The 24567-nt window shown below is 45.0% G+C and overlaps 1 protein-coding gene across 1 annotated transcript; it reads left to right on the top strand.

The window, feature by feature from the left end:
- The first annotated feature begins 1519 nt into the window (after positions 1-1519).
- gas2l1 (growth arrest-specific 2 like 1) lies at positions 1520-24103 on the top strand. The gene is made up of 5 exons (XM_076729932.1): positions 1520-3352; positions 11722-11829; positions 16346-16442; positions 17333-17639; positions 19233-24103. The coding sequence occupies exons 1-5, from the start codon at positions 2651-2653 to the stop codon at positions 21319-21321; spliced, it is 3303 nt and encodes a 1100-aa protein (XP_076586047.1). The 5' UTR covers positions 1520-2650; the 3' UTR covers positions 21322-24103.
- Positions 24104-24567: the final 464 nt, after the last annotated feature.

The raw sequence follows: 24567 nt of genomic DNA, 5'->3' as shown, positions 1-24567 counted from the left end.
TTTTCTATTTAGCACTTTGTCTACAAGTTGCTTTAACTTCAACAGAAAGCCAAGCAGGAAGCACATCTGTATGTTTCTGTGCATTTCTGAAAAGAAAAAAAAAAAACTGTAAATGCCTGTAAATGCAGCAGCTGGCTTTGGCTCAGACACAAACATGTAAGACTCTCGGGAGTGTTTCAGAGCAGGACAGAAAACATGTTCCAGCTCCAGGACCGATTCTGTCTCCACTCAAACAGCTCGCAGCATTGAACAGAAGTTGGACCTCATGCTCTTGTTATTGATGCAGATCCAGTTTTCATGGCTTTTCTTTAAACTTCAGGCCCTCTACGTTATCTGAGGGGAAACCGTGTCACATGTGACATCTTAAAGTGCCTCATCTTCTGTGGCCGGTTGTTAATGTGGATTAATAGGGTGCTGAATTCTCTCTCTACTGACAGAAAAGCTGATTCATCCAGACCCAGAAAATGATCTCATCAACCCCCACCTTCTCTCTCTCCTTCTCTTTCTCCCCCCTCTCTCTCTCTCTCTTCCGCCCCCTCCCTTCCTTTCTTTCTCTCTTTCTTAAACAGACACATCCCTCTTTTTAAATGAAAACAAGCCCTCCCTCTTGGCAGCGGGCTTTGCTTGAATTCGAACAGTCACACGTTAGTCGATGTTAAAGGGGTGAAATGAAACGGTGGAAAAGATTTTTAAAGGCTCGCTCAGAAGTTTTTGGACATACAAGTTCCAGGTCTGTTTGTGTACAATTGAGTGGTTGTACTTTTAGATGAAAAATAAGAGTTTCTCCAACAACTTTCAGCAAAACAGCCCAGTAAATAGGTGATTTAACGTTGTAAACAGTATCAGAAAACATTAAAGAACTGTGGCTGAGCTTGTACTAAAGAGCCTTCAGAACAGTTTCTAATCAAGTGCTTCAGATTTTGGTGGTAAGACGTCCCTTTTGTTTACAGTCAGCACAGACGCTGCCTTCAAAGCCCCATACCTGCTCTCAAAATTATTGCACACCATTTAAACCTGAAAATCAGGTCTCTCGCACCAAAGTCTGACCCCAGATTCAGACCTCACATTTAGCTGTGTGTGTGTGTGGGTGTGTGATTCCCACTCTGGTCTTTGGCATTTTGACGTATTGACAGAATTGTTTTCCTGAGTTGACACAACATTTAAGCTGTCTTACTATCTAAAGGCACCCAAAAAAATAGTCCTCTGTCCTGTCCTGCACTCACAGCAGCCCTCTTATCCTCAGCAGTATGTGACATTTTCGAACACGCAGATCATGTGCTCTTGAGTTGGCCACTTTGTCGTGACCTCCGCTCACAGCCTGCTTGACTGGCCTGGATAACACTGTCCATCTACTGTATATCTCTCACTATTACCCCTTATAATCTGCAGTCTCCTCCCAGGTGTGGCTTCTTTCAATCGTGCAGCGTCTCCTATAACGAACACATTCATTGCAAACTATTGAAGAGGTTTAGACAGGGCTGTTAAAGCCAAACTAACAGCAGAGTTTCTTCTTCACAGCCTTTAATCATTGATATAATTATACAGATGGAAGGGATTTTTCACGCTAAGCAGGGTTACTGTCTCATGATGCAGAGATGGAAGCTTTATTGACTTTTATCGCTTGGGGCTGTTTGGTAAAAAGACTGCACAAAGGTTTCATTATTGAGACACGATGAAGCCTGCTTGTGTGCTAACCCAAATGAAAAAAATAGTAAAAAAAATAAAAAATAAAAAATAAAAAAAAAAATGCAATTTTCTCAGAAGGTGGACCAACACCTGATGCAAACAATGCAACACCATACAGTTGAATCAATACCCCAGACAGGTTCCAGAGAAACTGAACAAAATCAGGCATTGAAGCACTTACAAATACAAGTCTGAGGTGTTCGTACTGAGATAAATACTCTACTTTTCACTCTGCTACATGTATTTAACAGCTCTTATTGACAGAACTATGCAGATTCTTCATACTAACATACGATCTGCAGATACGCTGCTTTGTTACAGATGAGCTCAGCTGCACCTCACTGTTGCAGAGTCTGTGCTGACTTGGTGAACATGGGGTTAAGTTTTCCTCCTCTGACGGGCGTTGATCCTTCATAATGGGATGTGCCACCGAGTCGCTCTGCTGGTCTAAGCTACAGCAGGTCAACATATTCAGAGGCGGGCCTATGTGGAGGGAGGATGAGCAGCGGGCTCGGTGCTGCTCAGTGGTCGTGATTTCATCGCTGCGGAGCTGAGCGGACACACGGACATGGTGACACGTGGATTTTTGTGGGTAAGAGGACCCGCCGGCCACCGGGTGGATTAGCCGCTCGTCGCATGGGTGTGTACCTGCGTCCCGGACTGCTCCGCTCTCCTTCTCACTCCGGGACCCGGCGATGCGCTCTTTAAAGGAAACGGGTTTCGTGGAGACATCCGGAAAACGCATGCATGCGCCACGGCCACTCCGCATCCCGATATGCCTCTGACAACACAAAGCCCGGTTTCAAGGAGCCCCGATAAGAAACCACGCATGCAAATCGGCATGGGTGCATCAACGCGGTTATTTGGCTACATTACGCGGATGAGGCTTCGGGGCGCAGTTGTGCGATGAGACGATCGGGAATTATCAAGTAGACTTTATTGATAGGCTACACAATCCGACAATATGGCTGATCAGAGCAACATCCAGTCCGCCGCCTCCAAGAGTATTCGGCCCTTTAAATCTAGCGAAGAATACCTGTATGCCATGAAGGAGGATCTGGCTGAATGGCTGAACACCCTCTACGACCTAGATATCACTGCGGACACCTTTATGGATGGGCTGGAGACGGGCTGTGCCCTCTGTCGGCACGCCAACAACGTGAACCGCGCAGCGCAGGACTTCCAGCTGGAATACCCGGAGGCTGCACAGTCCATGAAGGTGCCATCTAAAGATGTTGTCTTTCAGTCACGCAACGTTGTTCCCGGCTCGTTCGTGGCGCGGGATAACGTGTCCAATTTCATCAGCTGGTGCAGGCAGGAGCTCTGGATCAAGGACGTCCTCATGTTTGAGACCAACGACTTGGTGGAGAGATGCAACGAGAAGAATTTCGTCCTGTGCCTCCTTGAGGTGGCGCGACGTGGGTCCAAATTTGGCATGTTGGCCCCCATGTTGATCCAGCTGGAGGAGGAGATCGAAGAGGAGATCCGGGACCAGGAGAGCCAGCGGATCGATGCGGGGGAGCCGGTGGCGCAGAGCCCGCCCAGCAGGTGTTTCAGTCGGAAGGAGAGCAGTAAGAGTGTGGAGGATGAGGATGAGCCTGATCCTGAGCCGTTCATCTGGCAGCAGAAGAGAGTTTTATGTGACATGCGAAATTTGGATGAGTTGGTGAGTTGAAAAGATGAAAACACAAGCCACTGTATATTAACCCACTCTGAATAACCCGAGCTCACTCCATAGAAACCCAAAATGTGTCATAGCTCCATTGTGATTCATGCAAGTCATCATATACCAGTGCAATGATATTACAGCTCAATTTCCACGTAGCTTAATCATCACTACTCATAACATAAATGTGAAATACAGTTTCCCACAGTCTTCTCACCTTCGGGCCCTCTGATGTAAATATCACATGTTTTGTCTGCTGGTAGAAGACCAATCTCTCCCACAGTGAAACAGAAATGTGTCAGAAGTGAAGCACCCTTTCTGAAAATATCATGCCAGTGTTATGGAGAAGGCAGGCGCCCTATACATCCCCTGTGGTGTGGGTGTGTGCATGCAGCTGTGCATGACTGTGCTGTTAAATTCCTGCTCACCTGGAGGGTCAGTGTGTGTTTGACACCCAAATTCTTGCCTTCTCTCACAGGGGAGCTCTGAAAAGTCACAGGTCAGGTCAGTGATTTATCTCCTGCATTCCTGCAGAAGTGTCAGCTCTGCCTCTAAAGAGATGGCCTCTTTCATTTAGCTAGTCCATCAAGAATAATCAATACTACATCCTGCAGGCGACGAAGAGCTATTTCTGCACCTCCTCTACCAACACTACTAAAAATGCCTGCTTCTAATACATTTCCCATCCTGTGGAAATGAAACCATCAGCTCTTGTCACTCGTCCAGTTGAACCGACTGACCTTTGCCTCTGCCTGCTGCACACGAGGGATGCAAAGATCTTGTCAGGACAGAGCTAATGAGCAGACAAACCAGCGGAACATGTGCTTGGCCTGCGAGTGTGTGTGTGTGTGTGGGGGGGGGGGGCAGTCAATGTTTTCATGTTGATGAGAGGGACAATGTCCGTCTTTGGCACCAGAGATGTGAGGGACAGCAGAGAGAGGGAGGAGGGGAGCCAGCGGACAGTCACACTCATGCTGCTCAGGCAGCGGAGCAGAGCGCTTCTGGTGTGACCTCCACAGACAGAAATAGGAGAGCATGTGGAGGAGGATGTGCGCTGTTCGTATCCAGACTGTCTGAGTCGGCACACTCTCGCTCATATGACTGAGTCCTGAGGATTATACAAGCATTTTGGGACAAAAAGATCACAGGGAAAGCTACAGAGCGCATGCCTGTCTGTTCCTTTTCTGTCATCAGCCCTGACACATCCCTCATCGGACAGTGACTGACAGACACATTTGACTAGCATTCCCAGTCGTGTCCTCCACCCACCCTGTCAGCCGTTGAAAAGTGCTTGCATGTAAGCTGCACAGAACAGCCCACATCAGCAACATGAGGCTCTTCAAACGAGCAACCACAGTGGTACCAAGATGAGAGGCCGCAGTATTAAAATAGTACAGAAGCATCGAGGGTGCTTTAGAGCGTTTCCTTACTTGTACTAGCTCAGCCTGTCTAATGGCTTCAGCTGCTTGTGGTCATTTCTCATTTTGAGGTCCAGACTTTGTGTGAGACATATTTCCACTCAATAACCTCTTAATATCCTGGACTGCAGTTTATTTTCCAGGAAACAATCACATTGAAATCCACATTTTTTCTTTATATGGTTTGATCGATATCTGCTCAATCAGCGACCCCCTCAGTTCTTGTCGCGAGGCGTCAGGCTCTCCACAACATCAGTCACATGTTTGTCCTGCAAAAAGCTTGTATGCACTTCTCTTTGTATTGCAGGCTGATGGAGGGGCCTTACAAGAGATTAGTGTCTTGTTATTGCTGGGAACCTCATTGCTTATAGTCATGAGTATCTCACAGGGAGGGTGAAGAAGACAGTTAAAGGGTTTGGTTTCATTGGTCCAGTTGTGAGAGTAGACTGTGTGTCTGCCACCCTCAGGCGGGCAGCAGGGCCGACTCTGCTGCATCATCTGAGATATTCATTTCATTTTTATTTAGCAGTTTCTCTCAGCATTGAGCTACTATTCATGCTAACTTAATTTTGAAGCTGCTTTTTAAAAAACAGATAATTTATCAACCTACCCATTAACTCCATTAACCGCGTCTCTATTCGTATCCAATAACATTAGTGATGACATGTCATCAGTGGAGGCCATTAACTCTCACAGAGTGCAGCAGCCTCACATGCTTGTGCAAACTGAAACACTGCAAAGCTTCCAGTTAGTTGTCGTATTATTACCATTATTATCACAGATTATGAGGGAAAACAACTACCTATGATCACTTTTTGTACGTGAACCCAGGATGTCATGATGCCCCGATGTGAATAAACCTCAAGCAGAAAGTGTGAGCTGTGCAGTGTACGCATGACCTCCAGGTACAGGATTCTATTTATTTATTAGGTTATAAAGAAATTCATACTGAAATATCAAAACTAATTTTAGATTCTTGTTCAAAAGTCTCAGATCATCTCAATGAGTCCGGCAGCTCTTTATCCTTCTATACGTTGTGATCGAACTAATCTTCTTGCTGAGTTCAACAAGACAATACAAGTGTAGTGATAATAGGCTTACAGGTCATTATTCTAATGACTGTACTAGTCTGCATACAAACAAAAGGATCATTTCAAGTACAGGCCCCTTTAAGGATATCTGGCTCTTCAGTAATCATAGTAAAAAGGTAGCAGCGAATCTTGTAAGTCATGGTTTGTCGTCAGTACGCTCAGCTAATGTCACAGAAAAGTGACTCAGTAAACTCCAGACTCTTAATGCAGACAGTTGATGTGTCACGTCAACAGTACAATAGGTATTTAATCTCCAGAAAGCTGTTGACTATCCGGTTTACTTTCCTGGCTACAGCACGCCGTCATAAGCACTCACCGCCGCTGTGTCTCCCACCGATCTTCCACTACGTATGTCATTACTCATCTGACTGTGGGACAGCTCTCCAGTCTGAAGTTGAGGAAGTGACCGCCGTCGCATTTCCTTCGTCATGGTTTGAGTCAAGAATAAATGTTCCTTTTTCTCACCAGACAGCGGCTGGATAACATCGCTATATGTCCATTTAAAGTTCATCCTTTGCATCAGGGGATTTTCTTTGCTATCGCCTATCATGTAGGGATTATGACTTATTACTATATGCTGCAAGCAGCCTGGGGCAAAGAAACATGGTCATCTGCCAACAAAAAAAGACCTTTTTGTATATTTTGTAGGTCTTGTAATTAGGCCCTAGGCTTCATGCTGAGCTGTTCAAACTGACATATGTGTGATAATTTAAATGCCACCTACTGACCCCTTAATGCACACTTCTTGTTCACATGTTGGCTACATGCATTGGCATGTCTGCAGTACAACATAATCACAGCCTTTGTCGTCTTCCTTCATACACATCTTTCCTTCTTCTTGCTCAGTCATATAAACTGGTTCATGTCTCTTCTCACCCCGGGCTTCACCATTCAGACCTTGTTTAGTTCATATATGTGCGAGCCCCCATTCCCATCCCCCACCCCGGTCTCCGCCAGAGATGATAAAGCAAACAGCACAACAATATGTCTTGTTGCTGGCACTGAAGAGGAATACGTGAATAGACTGACGACAGCGAGGCAGCAAGGCTGACATCTCAATCAAAGACTCTGGATGGAGACGCCAGCAGATCAAAGCAAAGGGCAATAAAGAGAGAAATGCATGTATTATGCATATATTGACAGTCTGCTCTATTAACCTTATGGTCCAATTTGTGCATTCAGGAAACAAAAAAGGGGGAGTAGACAACAGATAGTGCGCCTAGAGTGACTTTACTGTACACTCTGTTAAACCTGACTGGAATGGATGTTACCCTGGGAGGGAGAGCTACAGTAGAGAGCGAGCTAGAGTGAAAGAGAAAAGTAGGTCATCATGCTTTGCATTGGGTCACACTCATACGCTTTGCTGAGAGAGCATGGCATCCTTCAGTGTTTCTCCCTCCTGCATCACATGCATTTGTGTTTTTAGGGGTTTTATATTTGAAATCTTTTTTTTTTCACCCTCTGCACTTTGCACAGTAACAGCACAGACCACATCTCACCCCACCCTCACTGTTTTCCATGCAGCAGGGTGCATGTGGAAACGGCTGACACCACACTTTGCATATTGCCCGTTTTATGTCTTTAATGCAGCGTTTTATGCTATCAGCAGATCGTTTGCATGATTATCATTTAATTGGGAGTTTATCTGAACAGGCTTCTGTATGTGTGAGCAGTTTGGTTGATTTCTGCACCTGCCTGCGGCTGCCTCGGGCTGGTTTCAGGTGGAGGCTGTCCTCAATAGGACATCAATTCCACTAACCCCAGTAGTGACAGGCAGCGTGCTCAGTGTTCGTGCGCCTCATCAAAACAAACCGGCAAATGACTTAGACAGTGGCCTGATATTTAACGTCCTGCACAGGGTGATTACGCTGCTGTTTGACTGAGGCAGATGAATAATCGAGTTATTCACCTTGCAGCACTTGATGCGCATTAGATTCCTATATCCTCCCCGCCCCCCAGTGGGCAGTTTGTCAGGCAGCCAGAAGACAGCCATTGATTTTCAGAGAATGTTTTCTTTAAAGCCATGATTGAAGCTCGCCCTCAAGCAAGACTGATTGCATTTTTCACCCTGGATCAAAATGAAACAAAATCCACTTACCAATTTGAAACTCACTAATTAACCCGTTATATCTCAGGTGTAATGTGTGAGCTGTAGATTTGCTGGTGGATGATTTTGTTTCTTTTGCCCTATTTCCAGTGTTTGTGCTGAGCTAGGCTAACAGGCTCCTGACTGTAGCCTTATATTTAATGCACAGATGTAAGAGTGATTTTCTCATCAAACTCTCATCCTGGAAGAAAATGAACATATTTCTCGACATGTTGAGCTATTGCTTTAATACCTTCTTTGCTTATGTGTAGCATGGCTTAAGATGTTATTCTTCCTATTCTCCCTGTGGAAGGTTACGGGCATTAACTGACATACCTGACCCCGAGGCGTTTATCCAACTTCTTTTTTTTTTTCTGTCTCGTCTCTGCTGGTCTGGCCTGTTGGACCAGCATGCTAACGGTCTCTAAATACATGTATGTCCATGATCCTTCCAGTTTGTCCCCTCAGGCTGCAGCTCCAACATTAACCATCACTCATTCAGTCATTTGTCTCCTCCCTGCAGCCCACAGGTTGTTTTTAAAGAGATCATTTGTGCAAAGAAGACAGTTTCGTGTTTATGAGCTGTTGGATGGCTGTCCACAGTTGTTTATGCAGGTTGTCAGACCAGTGGTTTAATAGCGGATAGACCCTGATATGTAGCACTTTTTCAGCGTGCATTCACAAGCTGTAGGAATGCTTACTGTGGGTGGTGGAGCAATAACTGCTCAAGTTCCAAAAAATCTCCCTCCTGCCAGGCAGGCGCCCCCATTGGCATAGTTTTCTTGTCTCTGTGCTGATCTGATGGTGAGGTTGTTTTATCTTAGGAAGTTTCCAGTCATGACAGGAGATGCTCGGGGCAAGAAGATAAGCTAAGAGAAGAGTCTGGTCGTCATTTTTGAAACGCACCTTGAACATACTGTGTGTGCTGTTGCGACATATAATCTTGTAATCCTCCCAATTTTCTTTACCTTTTGAAAATACCATGTATTCTGTCGTAAACCCTCCAATCTAAGTCAAATCCAGGAAACACCCTCGTGTAAATTCCAGTGGAGTGACTCGTTGTAATGTTCAGTTTTTATTGTTGGAGTTTGCCGGTAATTATCCTTCACGCAGCAATCATAAAAGGAGCCAGTTACAGCAGGCCAGCACACCTATGCTAGATGACTGCACAAGAGCAAACTGTCTGGTCATACGTTGTTTGTTGACTCATGAGGAGAACTGACAAATACTCAAATGGATATGCGGTTTCTTAGAGCGCATTTATGAAAGTTGGATCTCAGTCTGAAAACCTGACCCAGAAAACCAGAATTACATTTTGTTTATTCACAAAACAACAGCCAAGAGTGGAGGAGAACGACATCGCCTACCATGTGCATGCCTTTGTTCGGATGCTGTTATGTTAAGCTACTGTATACAGTCTTAGTGCAGCATGTTAGTCTACATTTCATGTCAGTGAAAAGAAATGGGGAATAAAATCTTTATCTCTCCCCTCCCATTTCCTATGTCCATCCCCAGGGTTTGCTCAGGCCTCAGTCTCAGCCTATCTCTTCCATGAGTGGCCCTTCAGATGTTTGCAGGTCAGGAAGGAAAGGCATGAAGAGGTTGTTGACTCACACTGAGCAGATATGACGTGATCTCAGCAGTGGGATCATTAAAGCAATATGTTCTGTAAATGTTCTTGTCCATTAAACTTGCTGCGAGACAAACCCACCTGCTCAGTTCACAGGGGATATCATAGCGTTTTCCATTCAGCAATGAAAATGTTTCTCTCTTGGTTCAAGCCAAAACATCTCTGCATTCCTCTGTTAAGATAGATGCAGCAGATTCCCAGTATTGCAGCGTGCTGTGGGTTGTTCTGTCGCTTGTTCAGTTTTTCTCTCTTTTCCTTCTCAAACATCTGCAGTTCTTGCTGAAGGCGTCTGTCATTTGACCAGCATGCATCCATAATTCATCCTTCAGTGTTTCGCAGTCTTCCAGTTCCACTTCCGCATGCTTCCTGTGTGACCTTGTCTCCCTCCCCTCCCCGTTTATCTCATTCTGGTCTGTGAAAGCATGTGTGTTTGGTTTCAGTGCATTTGAGTGTACCCATTGTTGACACTGTGAAGACATGGGAAGTGCACACATTTCATAGCAAAGGTTCCACAGAGTAAATATTTCAAATGTCAGCGCTGTTGATTAGGTTATTATTAAAATGGTGCTCAGTGTTTCAAATGAGACACAGTGTGCAAGTCCTTCACCTTCCCTCTGGAGGAAAAGGAATGACCTCAGCTGAACAGCACAGGGGGAGGTTTTGGGGTGAGAGAAAGGCTTCACTGTAGCAAGAATGAAAAAAAGAAGGCAAAGTGTACAGTTAAAAAGGGAAGGGTAAGGCTATGTGTGTGTGTGTGTCTGTTGCCATAGCAGTCTTTCCATGAACTCACTGGCTGGGGTTTTTCCAAACAGGCCTCGTCCACCTACTGACAAAAAGAAAGACGGAGTGACAGAGCGGAGAGAAAGAAGGGAGCGAGCAGATGTAGAAATGTAAGCAAAACAAAGAGAGAAAAGACAAATATAGGTCCGGTCAGGCTAAAAATAAAGGCTGGTTGACAACAAAGCCGATGAGAGAGAAGAAGGTTGGATAGAAGCAGGTGAGAGGGAGAACAGAGAGGCAGGTGAGATGCTGAGGCTTAGCGCTGATTCCACCCTCTTTAATTAGCATGGGGAAGACAGAAGGGTGCTGTTTCAAGAAAATAACAAGGTGCCTCCTTAATCTTCTGAATACACCATAATGGCCCGACCTGCTCACACACACCATATCCCCTCATCCCTGTATACAGCATGAAAGGTACTGTAAACAGCCAATGGGTGGGAGCTCACAACCTGAAATTTTCCTCTAGCACGTCATTTGACCTCACAAATATCAGTAAAATACACTCCTCCTTTTGTAATGGCCGCACAATTGTGGAGCAGTTATTCTTCCTGACTTCCTGCGCTTTCCTCCGTCCTCCTCCGTGCCGCTTTACTTTCTCTCCCTCGTGGTCGATGAGTGCGCATACGCCTTTTGTCTGAGAGACACGCCAAGAAAAACATCAAAGTTGTCCAATCCTGCCAGAGCAGAGGCCTATGCAACACAGACGGATCTTGCTCCACCCTGCAGTTGTGTCTGACTCCAGTTGCCTAATAAGCAGCCCCAACCACAGCAAGGGCACCGGCTCCTGATTCAAAACCCAGCTGGAAGCACGAGCCTGCTGACATCATCGCCATCGCCAGCCTGGTTTCTGAGCTCTTTCTCTCCTCAGTTTATTATGTCACGACCAGAAACATTGTCGTGTAACAGCCTAGACGGGGAGAGAGGGAGAGTATTCATTAGCATGTCCACATATGTATTTTTGTGCTTTTGTGACTCTTTGCGGGGAGTTAAATGACCAAAACCTGGAGAGATGAGATAAGGAAGGGCTTTTAATGTGGTAAGAGTGCCGGGCGGGGCACACTGTCACCCAGTACGTGCTGGGAGAGAAAAGTTGGCAGGAAGATGACGCACAAAACACCCTCATATGCTCAGGCAGCCAAGACTGCTCATTCCTCACACCATAAAACAGACTCATTGTGCTGTTGACACATAGCACTGAGGACCAGCGGGGCTTTGGCCACTCTTACAGATATGTGACTAAACGTGATCTCATGTGGGGGCACTGACCTGAAGAACAGGAAGGGATCGCTGTCAGGTTCCTCTCGGATGTGTGTGTCATATTTCTCTGCTGTGGATGTTAATCTGTTCTGTTTTGCTCTCCTCAGGTGCGTGAGATTCTGGGCCAGTGTTCCTGTCCAGCTCAGTTTCCCATGATCAAGGTGTCGGAGGGGAAGTACAAAGTGGGAGACTCCAGTGCGTTGATCTTCATAAGGGTAGGCCCTCACCACCATTAACAGAATTATCTGTCACTGCGAACCATGAGACATGTTTTCGTGTCTACTTTTCATGTTTATAGATTACCCATATTTCCTCAAATAGTGCTTGGGGCCTTTATTTACCTCAACTGCAAAAGGTAACAGGCCTTTATTTGAAGCAGGCTTGTATTAGAATCAGGCCATTATTTCAGTCTGGTCATATTTTACTAATAATTCTCATTTCTATCCACTCCTGCTCGCCGTATTAAAGTACACAAATGCTTCATTTCTTCACAAAGTTTTTGTTGTGATATTTGCAGGAACATGCGTATTTTGGAAAAGTCATTGACTTGCAAAGTCCCCGTAGGGACTACAAGCTACCAGGAGTTTATTTATCTTTCCTATATTCCTATCAGTAATTAGAACATCGTACTCATTGTGTTTATTGCCGAGATCTGGGATCAAGGCAACATCACAACAGAGAAGTCAGCCAGAGCAAGAAGGGCGACAGTCGTGCAGGCTTTAAACAAACACACTAAGATCACAGTTCACAGCTCCACGTCCTGGTTTCACTTTGATGAAAAAATACGCATCCACTGCTATTTTGTTGTCATCTGTCTTGTCTTTTATTCTACAGGGGTACTTTGGGAAGACCATTTGTGGTGAAAATGTTGTCATGTTCATGCAGAATAAAAATAGAATTGGGAAAGGAGTCTGCAGATTATTGTTACCTAGCACCTGCTAAAAAACAGATTTTAATACATTTGTACCTCCTGATGCCTGGTTCAACTTTTAGCCTCAGCATTTTCAGTCATTGTGCACACACACCGTTTTCCTGTGCTGTAAAGGATTATTACCAGCATTCTCGTGTTGACTCCTTCTTCCAGATGAAATGGTTTATGAGAGTAAATTGATTTATCTGACCTTGAGTGTTTCTTGGCCCCTCAGACTTCTTGTTGACATGTTACCAGATCTCCAATAGAGTCAACAGCCAAAACCACAGAAACATAGACCTAAATTGGAATAAGCCTGAATTATCTCCACTCCATGTTCAGCTGAATATATATAAGCTACTTTGGCCCATAGCACGGAGGACTCTGAGGCCTGCAGTAATTGCATGGAACCATACGGTGTGGGCATATGGTGTCATATGTTGTTTCAAGGAGAACAAGGTTATGTAGCAACAGATAAGCCACTCAGCTGCTTGGCTGCATCAAAGCCCAGTGGACTGTGCAGTGTCTGTAACTGTATTCTTTCTGAATTCTTTCTCTCATGTGAGTGTTTTGAAACTGCCTTCTTCTGGCCCTCTCCCAGGACTAAACTTTGTTCCAGTGAGACACAATTAGAGCTTTAGATCATTTCCTGAGTCGGCTCTTATCTTGGCTGTAGCCTGTTTTGCTGGACCGTTCGTCTCAGTTTCAGCTTAAGAGCTGCCACTGTACCCACATCAGGCCTCACAGGACTGCAAAGGAAGGCTGGTGGATACGAGGAATCGATTTGGTCTCACTTACCTAAAACGTATCTCCAGCCAGATTAATGGGCTCTTCAGAAGGCATTCCAAGATGTCTGAATTTACATTATAGGTTTATCTGACAGGCAGTGATCTCAGTATTTCTTCACTATTTGCGGCACCACTCAGTCCAGACAGAGACATGAGAGGAATTTTTTGGCACACTTGTATCAAGGAAATAGCTTTTTCTATCTTTACATTGAGCTGCACATTTACTCAAGAAGTCTTGCATCATGAGCACACATCTCTAACACATTAGGCACACTAAAGCCATCACTGGCAGCTTTTTAAAAGAATCTATCATGTGAGGAAAGAACAAAGTTTAAATTTTGGGTGAGGAAAAAATAAAAGAGCCTTTGCTGCTCTCTCCTTCCCTTCAGAAAAAATAAAAAATTCATAATCCTCCCTCTCTTCTGGCCTCTCCTCCCTCCTAATAATTACTGACAGTCCCTAACATGGAGTGTGAAGTGTCTGATCTATGGACGCTCACCATGTTTGCATGTTGGGACAGCCATTTTAATGTATGAGACATATTTAAATGTCCATGTTTGGAGTGTGTGCGACTGTGTGAGCTTTTGACTTGTCAGATTAGCTCTCTTCACACTGTCTCCGCCCTCTCCTGATTCCTCACAGGGGATGACAGTGATTATGCAGATACCCCAGCAGCTAACAAGTGCAGCCAACACACTTCCCTTATTCTTCTGAGGGGAGGAAGCGGGCAGCCGCTTTGAAAGCCAACAAACCCCTATTCAGCTGCCAAAGCTTTGACAATGATCTTGGGCTGAAAGAGGGGATGAAGTGGAGAAAGCAAATGGGCGACCCAGCCGTATGAACAGAGGGGGGAGTTAATAAGGCATCTTTGTCCCGAGGGAGGTCGCTCCCGGGAGGGAGGAGATGCCTTCAGTTGTGGGGCACAACAGCTGAAATCAACCATGGGCTTAATTTTTGAACTCACCAGTAAGATTTAAGAAGAAATTGGTCCAGCACGCCCCCGCAATGATGACAAGAAGTCCCTCTGTTCACTGTTGCCATAGAAACAGGGATTGGGTCTCTCTACGCTGGTAAAGACTGTGATACCTCCTCAGTGGTTGGGAAATTAGGCTTAGCTAAGCCACTGATCTAAAGTGGAACACGGTCCCAAAACATCGATTTAGCCGCAGCAGACTCCTCAGAAGTGCTGCAGCGTTATGTTTAAAATATGTAATGCATAATGAGCTTGTTGGATATAGAAAAGAGTGATATGGACGCAATAAACCAAAGATTTAAGCATGCAAGCTTTTATTGTAATTTTGATAATTCAATTTCTGACTGTGCTGCAAGTTTAGACCTAAAAATAAGAAGGTTATGATAGTTGTATAATGTAATATACATGTTTTTGTCACCTCTGTCAACAATGTTTAATATTTGTGTCACTTTATACTGTTTCTGTGGTCACAGTCTGGTGTCTGTTGTCTATAAAAAAAAGCTAATTGATGAGCTAACAGTCTGAAAACTAGTACTGTGCAATTAGCATTTTAAGACCCTTGATGATTCTCTTTATAGTCCTGCAATTATCTCACTCCGGCTACACAAAGATATTTGTTTATTTGGATTCCCAGTAGCTTTTACCACCATGATAGCTACTCCTCCTCCACAGTTATGAAACAATAACATTCATTATATTGAGATTTATGTCACATCAACACCTCTATTGTAGTATACTATGCAAAAACTAAAATAAGTGATTACAGAGGGTCGCTCATGACAGCAGATCTGTTCTGTAAACGGCTTGGACAAAGCAGAAGCATGTCTGCTGTGTTGAAAAGAGTCTCCTGTTGCCTCTACAGTACGTTGATCTCTGTGAATGAATCTTAATTTTGTTATTATTGTGAAAATAATCTTAGTGGTGATCAAACTATGATGCGAAACTCCCGTGGCCATGCTTGTCACTGCTGGCACATGATGGTTACGCAGCATCACACAAACAGTAAACCTGCCACTGTCATAAGGCCAGAGCAGTGGAGAGTAAGCAGTTTATACTCTCAGGTCTGACTGAGATAAGCAGATCAGCTGTTTTGATGGATTTGATGTAGTAGGGGAGCGAGGCTGATGGAAAGACTTGCAGTGGATTGGCAAGGATCATGTTAGAGAGAAGGTGGTGTCAGACTTTGGTGCACATGCCAACATGTCTGTGGCCTCTCTTTGACGGTCAGGGGATGCTGTGCCACGTGTGGTTCAGTAGAAATAAACTCTGTGCCAGCCCACACAGAACCACCATTATGGCTTTGCCTTGCCTGCCATCTGAGACACGGGTACAACCTTTAAAACATGTGGCTGGCAGACCCTGTTACACAACCCAAGGCAGGGGGATGCATCCACGGGCTCTCGCATCAGTCAGATTGAGTTGCTTCGGTGAAGGCAGCCTTTGCCTGGAGGGGGTGAGGCTCTTTGGTCTGATCTTGTGGTGTGTGTGCCTCAAAGAACAGAGGAGAGTAGGAAGTGACATATCCACCACCCCCTCTCTGTTATGGCCATCCAGGCCCCCTCTCCTCTCAGCTGAGATTTCAGTTATCGGGGAGAGGAGCAGAGAGGACAGCGGGGGTGAGTTGTTACCATGCTAATTCACACTACTACCCTCTGAAAACACGGGGAAGCCAGCTGAGAGGCATGAGGGAAAAAAAGAGTGTCTTTCACAGCACTTTGGCTCTTTATTATGCTAGCATACCCTGTTTAATTGTGAGTTGGCATGGCAATGAACAGCCCTCATAATGGCAGCAGCTGGGGGTGATGCAGGAGAAAGAGGAGGCGTCGGGGAGGGAGAGGCAGGGGCACAGGCAGGGGTGCATCTAGCTGTTACGTAACACTGAAGGCTGGCCAGCCTTCAGCAAGCTGCCCCACTTGTGGAATTTGCATATCTATTGACTTGTGCGGTGTGTTGTGGTGGTGCTGTATATCAAAAGGTTGAGCCGTTTTATTTGAGCATGAATGTGTATGTTCCTTTCCGTTTATGTGCTGAGGCCTTGTTTTCTCTTTTCCCCCCCTCAGGTCCTTCGTACTCATGTGATGGTGCGTGTTGGAGGGGGCTGGGACACATTAGAGCACTATTTGGACAAGCATGACCCGTGTCGCTGTGCAGCTTTTGGTGAGGTCACTTCCTATTCCTCATCAGCCCCTTACAAAACAGCTTCATTGTTGTGTCCTGATGTTGCATAATTTGCAATGCATTTAAAATTAGAAACAAATCACTCACAGCTGATGTATCATACTCAGATAACTATACATGAAATTATAATTTATGCAATTCTAACTTCTATGATTTCACATATTCTAATTTTTGCTATAGACTTATTTGGTATTGTGACATTGCTCAGCAAAAATCAGTCTCTTTCAGACTGAAAACAAGCAACATTGCCTCCAGCCAGGAAATTTAGGTCTGATGATGATTCAAGTTTGTGATGGAAAATGTGACGTGACTCATACTCAACAATTCCTCCACTTCTACCTGATCCAGCAACTCATCTCAACACAACAACCTTTTCTGCCTATAATCTGGATGTCTGTCCTGACCATTCACTCACTTTGATTAGCAGCAGAGAGCACAGTGATACATGTTCATTACTATGCTGGGTGAGACCATCCCTCCTTATCTGAGGGTCCAAACTGCTGCTGAAGTGGTGATGTCAAGGGCCTGGACAGCTGACACCATCTGCAATCATAACCAGTGTTACATTACGAACCAAAAGAGGCCATGTTGAAGATCACAGAGCATTAAGTGATTACAGAAATAGGCCTTTTGTGTTCTATAAATGTTATTCCTAAAATCTGGGATCATCAGCATTTCCCTGGTCGGGTCCATCTCAGGGAAAAATGTTATCTTCTGCTGCAATCCAAGAGCTCAGTGACACTGATGTGGATAGCGATCATATATTTCTGGACGTCTAAATTACTTTAATCCTTGGTTATTGTACAGGCTGTCTGACAATGTTGGTTAGAGGTCTGTCTTAAACAGTCGTTATCAATCTGTCCCCCCAGCCCACCGCTACCACCAGGCTAAAGCCAGTGGCCAAGGTCAGGGAGGCCAGAGCAAGTCCTCGAGCGCCCACTCCTCACGCTCCACCAGCCCAGGTCCACACTGGCGAAACGATGGCATTGCCCCCTACAAGCCTCCTGACAGGCGCACCTTGGAGCCCCCTGCTCCATGTGCGCCCTCCTCCTCCACGCGACCTGGCCGCTCTCACAACCCCTCTGGCTCCACCGAGCTCGACTCCGGTGCAGCACGTACTCTACTCCCACGGCCGCCACGAGATCGCTCAGAACCCCGCCACTTAAATCCTCTCAGGTGAGTGTGTGTGTTGACACAGGTGTGGGGATAAGTGCTGGGATAAGTGTGTTACCACGATAAGAAATTAATCTCTCTCAAGTAGCCTGGCAGGCCACGCTCAGATTCTGCTGCTTGCTCTTTTGTGCCCACAGACAAGCAGGCAGTCAGAAAGGTACACAAACACAAATAACTGGGCATATACACAACAAATACACATGCCAGGAAGCCACAGATTAGACCAGAGCAGATTTATCTAATCTCAGGTGACATTGCCCAGATAAATCGGTCTCACACAGCCACCCTACAGCACATCCTAGTGGCAACAAAGTAGTCGCCAAGCACGTTTACTCAGCTCTCCTTTGTCTGCACTCTTCTACCTTCACTCAGTCTATTAGACCATTGGCTGCCTAAAGATGGCTGTGATTCTATGCAAGCTGTTGCTCAAGCCTTTCTTGTCTTGCCATGTCAAACAGATGGTCTGAATTACTATGAAGCCAGCGACAACAGAAACCACACATCAGTTTGATATGCTTCTGAAGTGACACATCAGGGATATAGTAATGGCCAGGCTGCTGGTATCAGAGTAGGGCCATGTTAAGACCCATATACGTGGCTGTTCCTATGGGATATAAAAACAATGAGATCTGCGTATGGTTTCCATGAAGCTGGCAAAAGGTTTAGTTGGTCACATACCTTCCCTATATGTCAGCGTGTGAAGGCGCCATTGTTTAACACAGTTTGGAGTTGAATGGTGGTTTACTTTGGCTTCTAGCCAATGTGTGGATCATTTCTGTACTGAGCGATGGCTCAGACCAGACGTCAAGGCAAAACAGCTCATTCGAATTAACCCTATGTGGGTGGGGCATCCGCTTTCAAGTGCGCCAGACCAGATAAAGACTAATCTGACAACTATCCCTAGACAACTGTTCACTGCTAACTGGGAAAGTAGGTCAACAGGTGGGCTCCAGGCAGGCTAATTACCATGCGAGAATATACAAAACTTATGTCTGAGGATAACCTCTGAGGTCCAGAGTAATAAATCTCTAATTAAAGGCACAACCTGTGATCTAAATTAAAACAAAACTGTATCCTCACTACCAAACCTCAAAGCACAGGACTGCAGCATGCTGTCATTTCCTAAATTTACTGGCTTCTCATGCATTGACCTGAAACAAGAACTGTTTTCTGATGCATTCAAAGTTTTAGTTAAACAGAAACATTTGTAAAACAGGCCAGTGTGCTCAATCTTGGTAAGCTGAGAAACAGACCAGATGCTATTTTCTTAGCCACATATGAAATTCTGAATGTGAGTCCACCTGATATCTTCATAGTCAAACAAATAACTGAGGACACTGCAGGGTCTTCAATTTATAATACACACTCTATTGATCTGCCCTCATCAAATCTATCTTGGTTAGTTCTTCCTGTAAGTGAACTCCAGGAGCTGATTATACAGTTAAACCTGATCCTCCTGCTGGTGCGTGACAGTGGAATAGTGTCTTGTTGAGAAAGGGCAGCGCGATGTGTTGGATTAGAAAAGCTATAATACAAGAATGTTTATATACATATTATTATAAATGTGATTGACTCTGTCTCCTCTCTGTATTGTAGGAATAAGGAGACAATGTTACCAGTGACAAGACGACTGTCTGGAGACAGTGACTCCTCCACAGCCTCCTCTAAGGGGGGAGGAGGAGGAGGAGGGGGAGGAGGAGGGGGACGGTACTCTCTTGGTGGTGCCTCACGGCGCTCAGGTGAAGAGGTAATCCTGCTTGTCAATCGCAAGGAGGGCAAGCATATGATTGAGAGACCCAGAGCTGGAAATCAGACCCCATCTCTGCGCCCCTCACTTCCTCGTGCACGCAGCCAGTCGCGGGAACGTCCTGCGCTCACACCAATACTCAAACCCAACCCACCGCAAGGATCCTCTGATGGATCGCGGACATCCCGTACAGAGAGGGGCCGCTCTCTCGGAAACGAGGGCCCAAGGAGGTTCCACGGTCCACGTTCCCACAGCCAGACTAAGTTATCTAGCCGTACACGGTCAAGTGATGCCAGCCCAGGACCCGCTTCCTGCTACAGAGACCCTCAACCGCCACCCTCCGACAGACGAGAGGAGCTTCGGGCAAAACAAGCGCCCCCATCGTCTCCCAGATTGGGTGGTGGGTTCACAAAGAGGCAGTCCTCCTCGTGCTCTAACTCACCTATTAAAGGGGCCCAGAACAACAACAGTAGCCCCAGCAAGAAGACTATAACTACGCCCAGACCTCCTGCCCCTCGCTCACCCTCCATAGGAAAAGGCAGACTGCTCCCACCAGTTAACTCAGGAGGTCGACGTTCACCACACTCATCTCCCCGCAACTCACACCATCATGCCGCCCGTTCCCCTCGAACATTACAAGGCCCTCGCTCTGCTGGGCGAGGTCACCATAGAAACTGGTCTGGCCTGGAGCGCCAGGAGCCAGAGGAGGAAGAAGTGGGCCTTGGCTTCCAGATGCTGCCAACACTAGACCCCCAGAGGGAGCAGGACCTATATCGAAGCTTTGAGGCTGAGTTTTTGGCCAATACACAGCAGGCTAGAGGAGTGTCTAGCAGAGCCCCAGGAGGAGCGAGCCTACAGGGATCTGGGACACATTCAGTGCCAGCACCCACTGATCCTAATGTCACTGACTCTGCTTATTCCTCCTCTAACTCCTCCACATCTTCCCTGAATGTGGGGGCAAAGTTAGGAACTCTGCCTGACCTCAGGGAATCCAAGCGAACTAATCCTCGTCACTTCCCACTGGAGGACCCCTTAAATTTACTTTACGGACACAATTTTGGAGGACCGCACAACTTGGGTCAAGGAGAGCCTGAGCATTGGGGGGAGCGTGGAGGAGGTCTCAAGAAGCTCCCAGCCATCTCCAGCTCCATAGAAGAGAGGGACCTTCCATCTTCCCTGCCTGGCCTTAGAGACACAGAGTCAGACAGTTTGATGAATCAGGTCCCCTCACAACCTGCTTTCCACTGTAGGAATATGAATGGAGACCATGGAGGTTTTCCTCCTACAGGGGGGCTGACAGATCAGCAGGATCAGCTTGGCTGGGGCACAGGGCCTGAAGGAGATATTCCTCTGGAGAATCACCAGCCAAACTTACCGTATGACCTAGAAAATAGTGATGGCAGTGATGACCTCCCACCGCCAGAGGCTTGTCCATCTCCTGTGCCCCTCCCCCCCTCTGAGGACTGCTCCTTCCAGGATTCCTCAAGTGAAAACTCCTCTATGTGCTTCAGCCTAAGCGAATCCCGCTCAGAATCCCCCCCACCATCTTCACCCCTTGCCAATGGGGACACTGATGGAGAAGTGCTGCACACTAAGAGAGGGCAAAAGAAAGGAGACAAGGTAGGTCCTATATCAAAGCACAAACTGAGAACCAGGATCAGGCCTCGCATTGACAACAGGCCAGAAAACAGCCCCTCACGTATCCCCACCCCGGTCAGCTACAGAGATCTGCAGGCTCACAACACGCTTTCCCCATGCCACACCCCGCCACTGTCACCTCAGAGCTCGCACTCTACTGGTCATCCAGCCACATGCAAGGGCCTGCACCAGGCTTTCACAGATATGATCCATCCTCAACCACGTTCCCCAGCCATGGGCAGCAAAGATTGCGCCTACCCTGGACAGTCGGGGAGCCTGGACACTGAAGCTTGGATGTAGCACAAACAGGGAGTTGTTGTCATGAACTTTGACTACTGTGTAAAAAAGAAAAAAAAAAAGACTTAAGACTGGGCTATAGACTGTTTTCATTGCATGTCTAACACTCATTCTTCTCACTTAGTTTCTCCCCTGAATAACTGCAGGGCGTTCACGTTGCTTTTATTTTGCACTCAAGCCAAATTATTTATTACCAAAGGAATGGTCTTTAATATTACTTTTACTGTAATTTTAATGTGTGCATGGGGATGCTTTTGCCAATCATAAGGTGTTTACTGCAAGACACTTGTGAAATTCTCATGGTTGATGCAGAGAGATAGAGAGAGAGCATATGTGCTGCCATGTGCCCCATTGAGGGGCATGGTGAAGTGCCAGGGATTTAAAAAGCTGCGACTCTATGAACGGTGTAAACACTAAACCTTTAGTCACATGAATTGGCGCCCTCTTGTGGTTTGCCACAGCATCTCAGCCTGCCTTTGTAGTCAAAATACTGGTATTTTCAGTCTCTCCGCATCAGTGGTCTTCACATGTCACTCATTATACTCATATTTACAATATACTAATAGGTAACATAGACAAAGGTACCCCATCATTCCTCTGACTTTATGAACACTATACACGCACTAGCAATCTCTGTACAGTTGTTATTCATGTCTGACGTCACCCTTTCACAACAGTTGATGTAGTCGAGATTGATAATATTTGTTTTTAAATGCTTATTGTGTTACAGGTTTTCAACGTTATGTTTGATGCAGTAAAACATTTAACTATATTTCTATATTTTAAGTGGATTAAGTGTAAAAACATGAGGAGCGGTGAAGGTTGTATTACTTTGTGTCATTGTCACTGAAACAGAAATGTGGAGAGCTCTTCCTCTGACCAAACTGCACTCTGGAAAACAATGCTACATACATACATGTGCAAACGTCAAATGCTTAGGAGAATGAATGTGTAAATACATGTTGATGTGCTCACTAATAGATGTGGGTATTTTGTATATAAAAAGGTATTGAGTATACAGTTTAATGTACATATTCACTGTAAACAGTTCTGTGCTGCCTTAGCTATGCAATATTGGTGTTGGAAATGCCTTGACAATTCCCTTTGCCTTAAAATGTATTCGCAGGTTAGTTTTTGAATGTTTTTGCTCAGCATCAGTCAGATCTATTTGGGAGCACTACATTGCCATCATGAGCTGTTTGTCATGATAGAAATTGGAGTGTTTGAGTGTGAATGTGGAAGAAAGTGAGGAACATTGCCAAATTAAACACTAAATTATACTTGATGTAGGTGTACAATTCATTAGAAAGAGCCATAATTTATTGCCTCTGAATCCTGTTGTTTTGAAACACAAGAAGCCAGATAACCTACTTAGCACGCTGATTTCAAAGACATGTCACATCCTGTGGTGACATCTAGTGGCTGAAGAAAGAGGTGTATGAAATGACATGTCTGGTGCTGATTAACAATGGTATTATAAGGTGAAGTTTGATGGATGAAGAATGATCTTGTGTCTACACGTGCGCATGAATAATAGATACTGTAACTGGATATGTTCTCTTGTGAAGCTCTTGCACAGTTGTCAAGAATACGAAAGGCCAGACTCCAGCTACCGTACGTCTGTTTTTTTTTTGTATTTAACAGATGTGGACTTTGTAAAATATGTTTGAAAGTGGAAATGTGGGAATTGGAGTGTTAGTGCCCTGCAGGAACCTCATAACCTCCAAAAACATCTGCCAATTAAGAGAAGTTGGTGGCCATTTGTTTTTGATGTGATTATGATGGCTTTGAGAGATTGAGCAGCCATGTCAGTGAGAAAGAAAGACAAAAAAGCGTTTTTGGATAAGATCTTTTTGCATGGCAATGGCACAGTGAATCGACTAGAGAAAAAGAGTGTGCATATATTTGTGTACATACTATATGAAAGTATATACAGAGGTGAAGTGAAGAGGGGAGTGGTGTTGGTCTAATTTATTTATTTATGAAATTAAGCTGGACTGGGCTCAAGTGACATCTGTGTCCCAAGTACTATTATGTGAGCTGTAAGTGTAAAAGGAAATCCCAATGAGGTGGGGCCCAACATGTAGAGACATCACGTATTTAAAGATAAAGAACAGTAAACTGTTAAACTGAAGAGACATAAAAATGAGTTATAGAAGCTGCCAGTTTAAAAACGGACATGATCCTGCAGACAAGCTAAACACATCTGGGCTGTTTTAAAATATTCAGAGAAACAGTAATTTGATTTAATGCCAGCTTCCTCATTGCTGCAAATTATTTATGATGTATCAGTATTGTTAGAGCTGCATTGATCCAACACGTAGCCGGTTATCAGTTTCACCTGTAGAAGCAAATTTTTATTCTGTTCTTGTATTCTGATTACTTTAAATTTAAATTTGTTTTTTTGAAGACATTAGTATTTTGATCAACTGGTGTTTAAAATCTACCAGTTATGTGAACTGTGACTTCATACAAACAGGCCATGACGTTAGGTTATCAATCACAAAAAGAGCGATTGTCCGCACGCAGTCTTTGTCCCGCACAACTCCATGCAAACGTCATGAAACTCTCTCTCCTTCTCTCTATCCCTAATCAGTGAAATCTGAATGTTCATGATCAGTTTCTTTTTGCTAATGTTGTTTTCACTAAAACTTCAGTTTAAATGTACAGATTGCTCGACATTGTGGAATTAGTATGTATGAAATGGCAATACTGCAACATTTCACTGTTTTTTGAAGTTGAAAATGCTGTCAAGTTGTTCTTGTAATAAACATTTTCCTCTGAAGTTTATGAATTATCTCTGATCAATTTATCATAGTGCTTTGGTCACAGCAGCGTGCAGAACAGATTGGATATGGATTTTGGAGCAAGCTCTGCGTTGCCTGTTGGAGAAAAGCCAAAGTGTGAAGGTGTAAAATGACAATATTATTATTCCTGCACAATGTGATTTACTAACTTTTTGTACTTGAAAGAAAATGTCTTGGTTGCATAGGATGTACAATACTGTCGCATTTGTCCAGTTGACTGATATCTGAGGATCTCTTCATGCATATTTAGCAGTTCAAAAACACAACAACACTGAATACTGTTGACCCTTCCCAGTCTCTGAGTATGTGCAGAGCAGAAATGCTGATGTTGCTTCCCTTCAAAACTGTCATTTGCCCATGCGTACACCTACACTTACCCAGTTTATTTGATGAAAGAAAGCTAGCTAAAACTAATATAAACTTGTAAAACTTGTAGTCTAAT

The sequence above is a fragment of the Chaetodon auriga genome, chromosome 5 (assembly GCF_051107435.1).
Source record: "Chaetodon auriga isolate fChaAug3 chromosome 5, fChaAug3.hap1, whole genome shotgun sequence".
NCBI lineage: Eukaryota > Metazoa > Chordata > Actinopteri > Chaetodontiformes > Chaetodontidae > Chaetodon > Chaetodon auriga.
The sequence above is the reverse complement of the archived record's forward strand: the minus strand, read 5'-3'. Positions and strand labels throughout refer to the sequence as shown.

Bases quoted from the DNA above. Each gene is read 5' to 3' on its own strand.
- gas2l1 (XM_076729932.1), top strand. From the start codon at position 2,651: ATGGCTGATCAGAGCAACATCCAGTCCGCCGCCTCCAAGAGTATTCGG. The intron at 16,443-17,332 runs GTGAGGTCACTT...CTGTCCCCCCAG, and splicing joins GTGTCGCTGTGCAGCTTTTG to CCCACCGCTACCACCAGGCT. The intron at 17,640-19,232 runs GTGAGTGTGTGT...TCTGTATTGTAG, and splicing joins CGCCACTTAAATCCTCTCAG to GAATAAGGAGACAATGTTAC.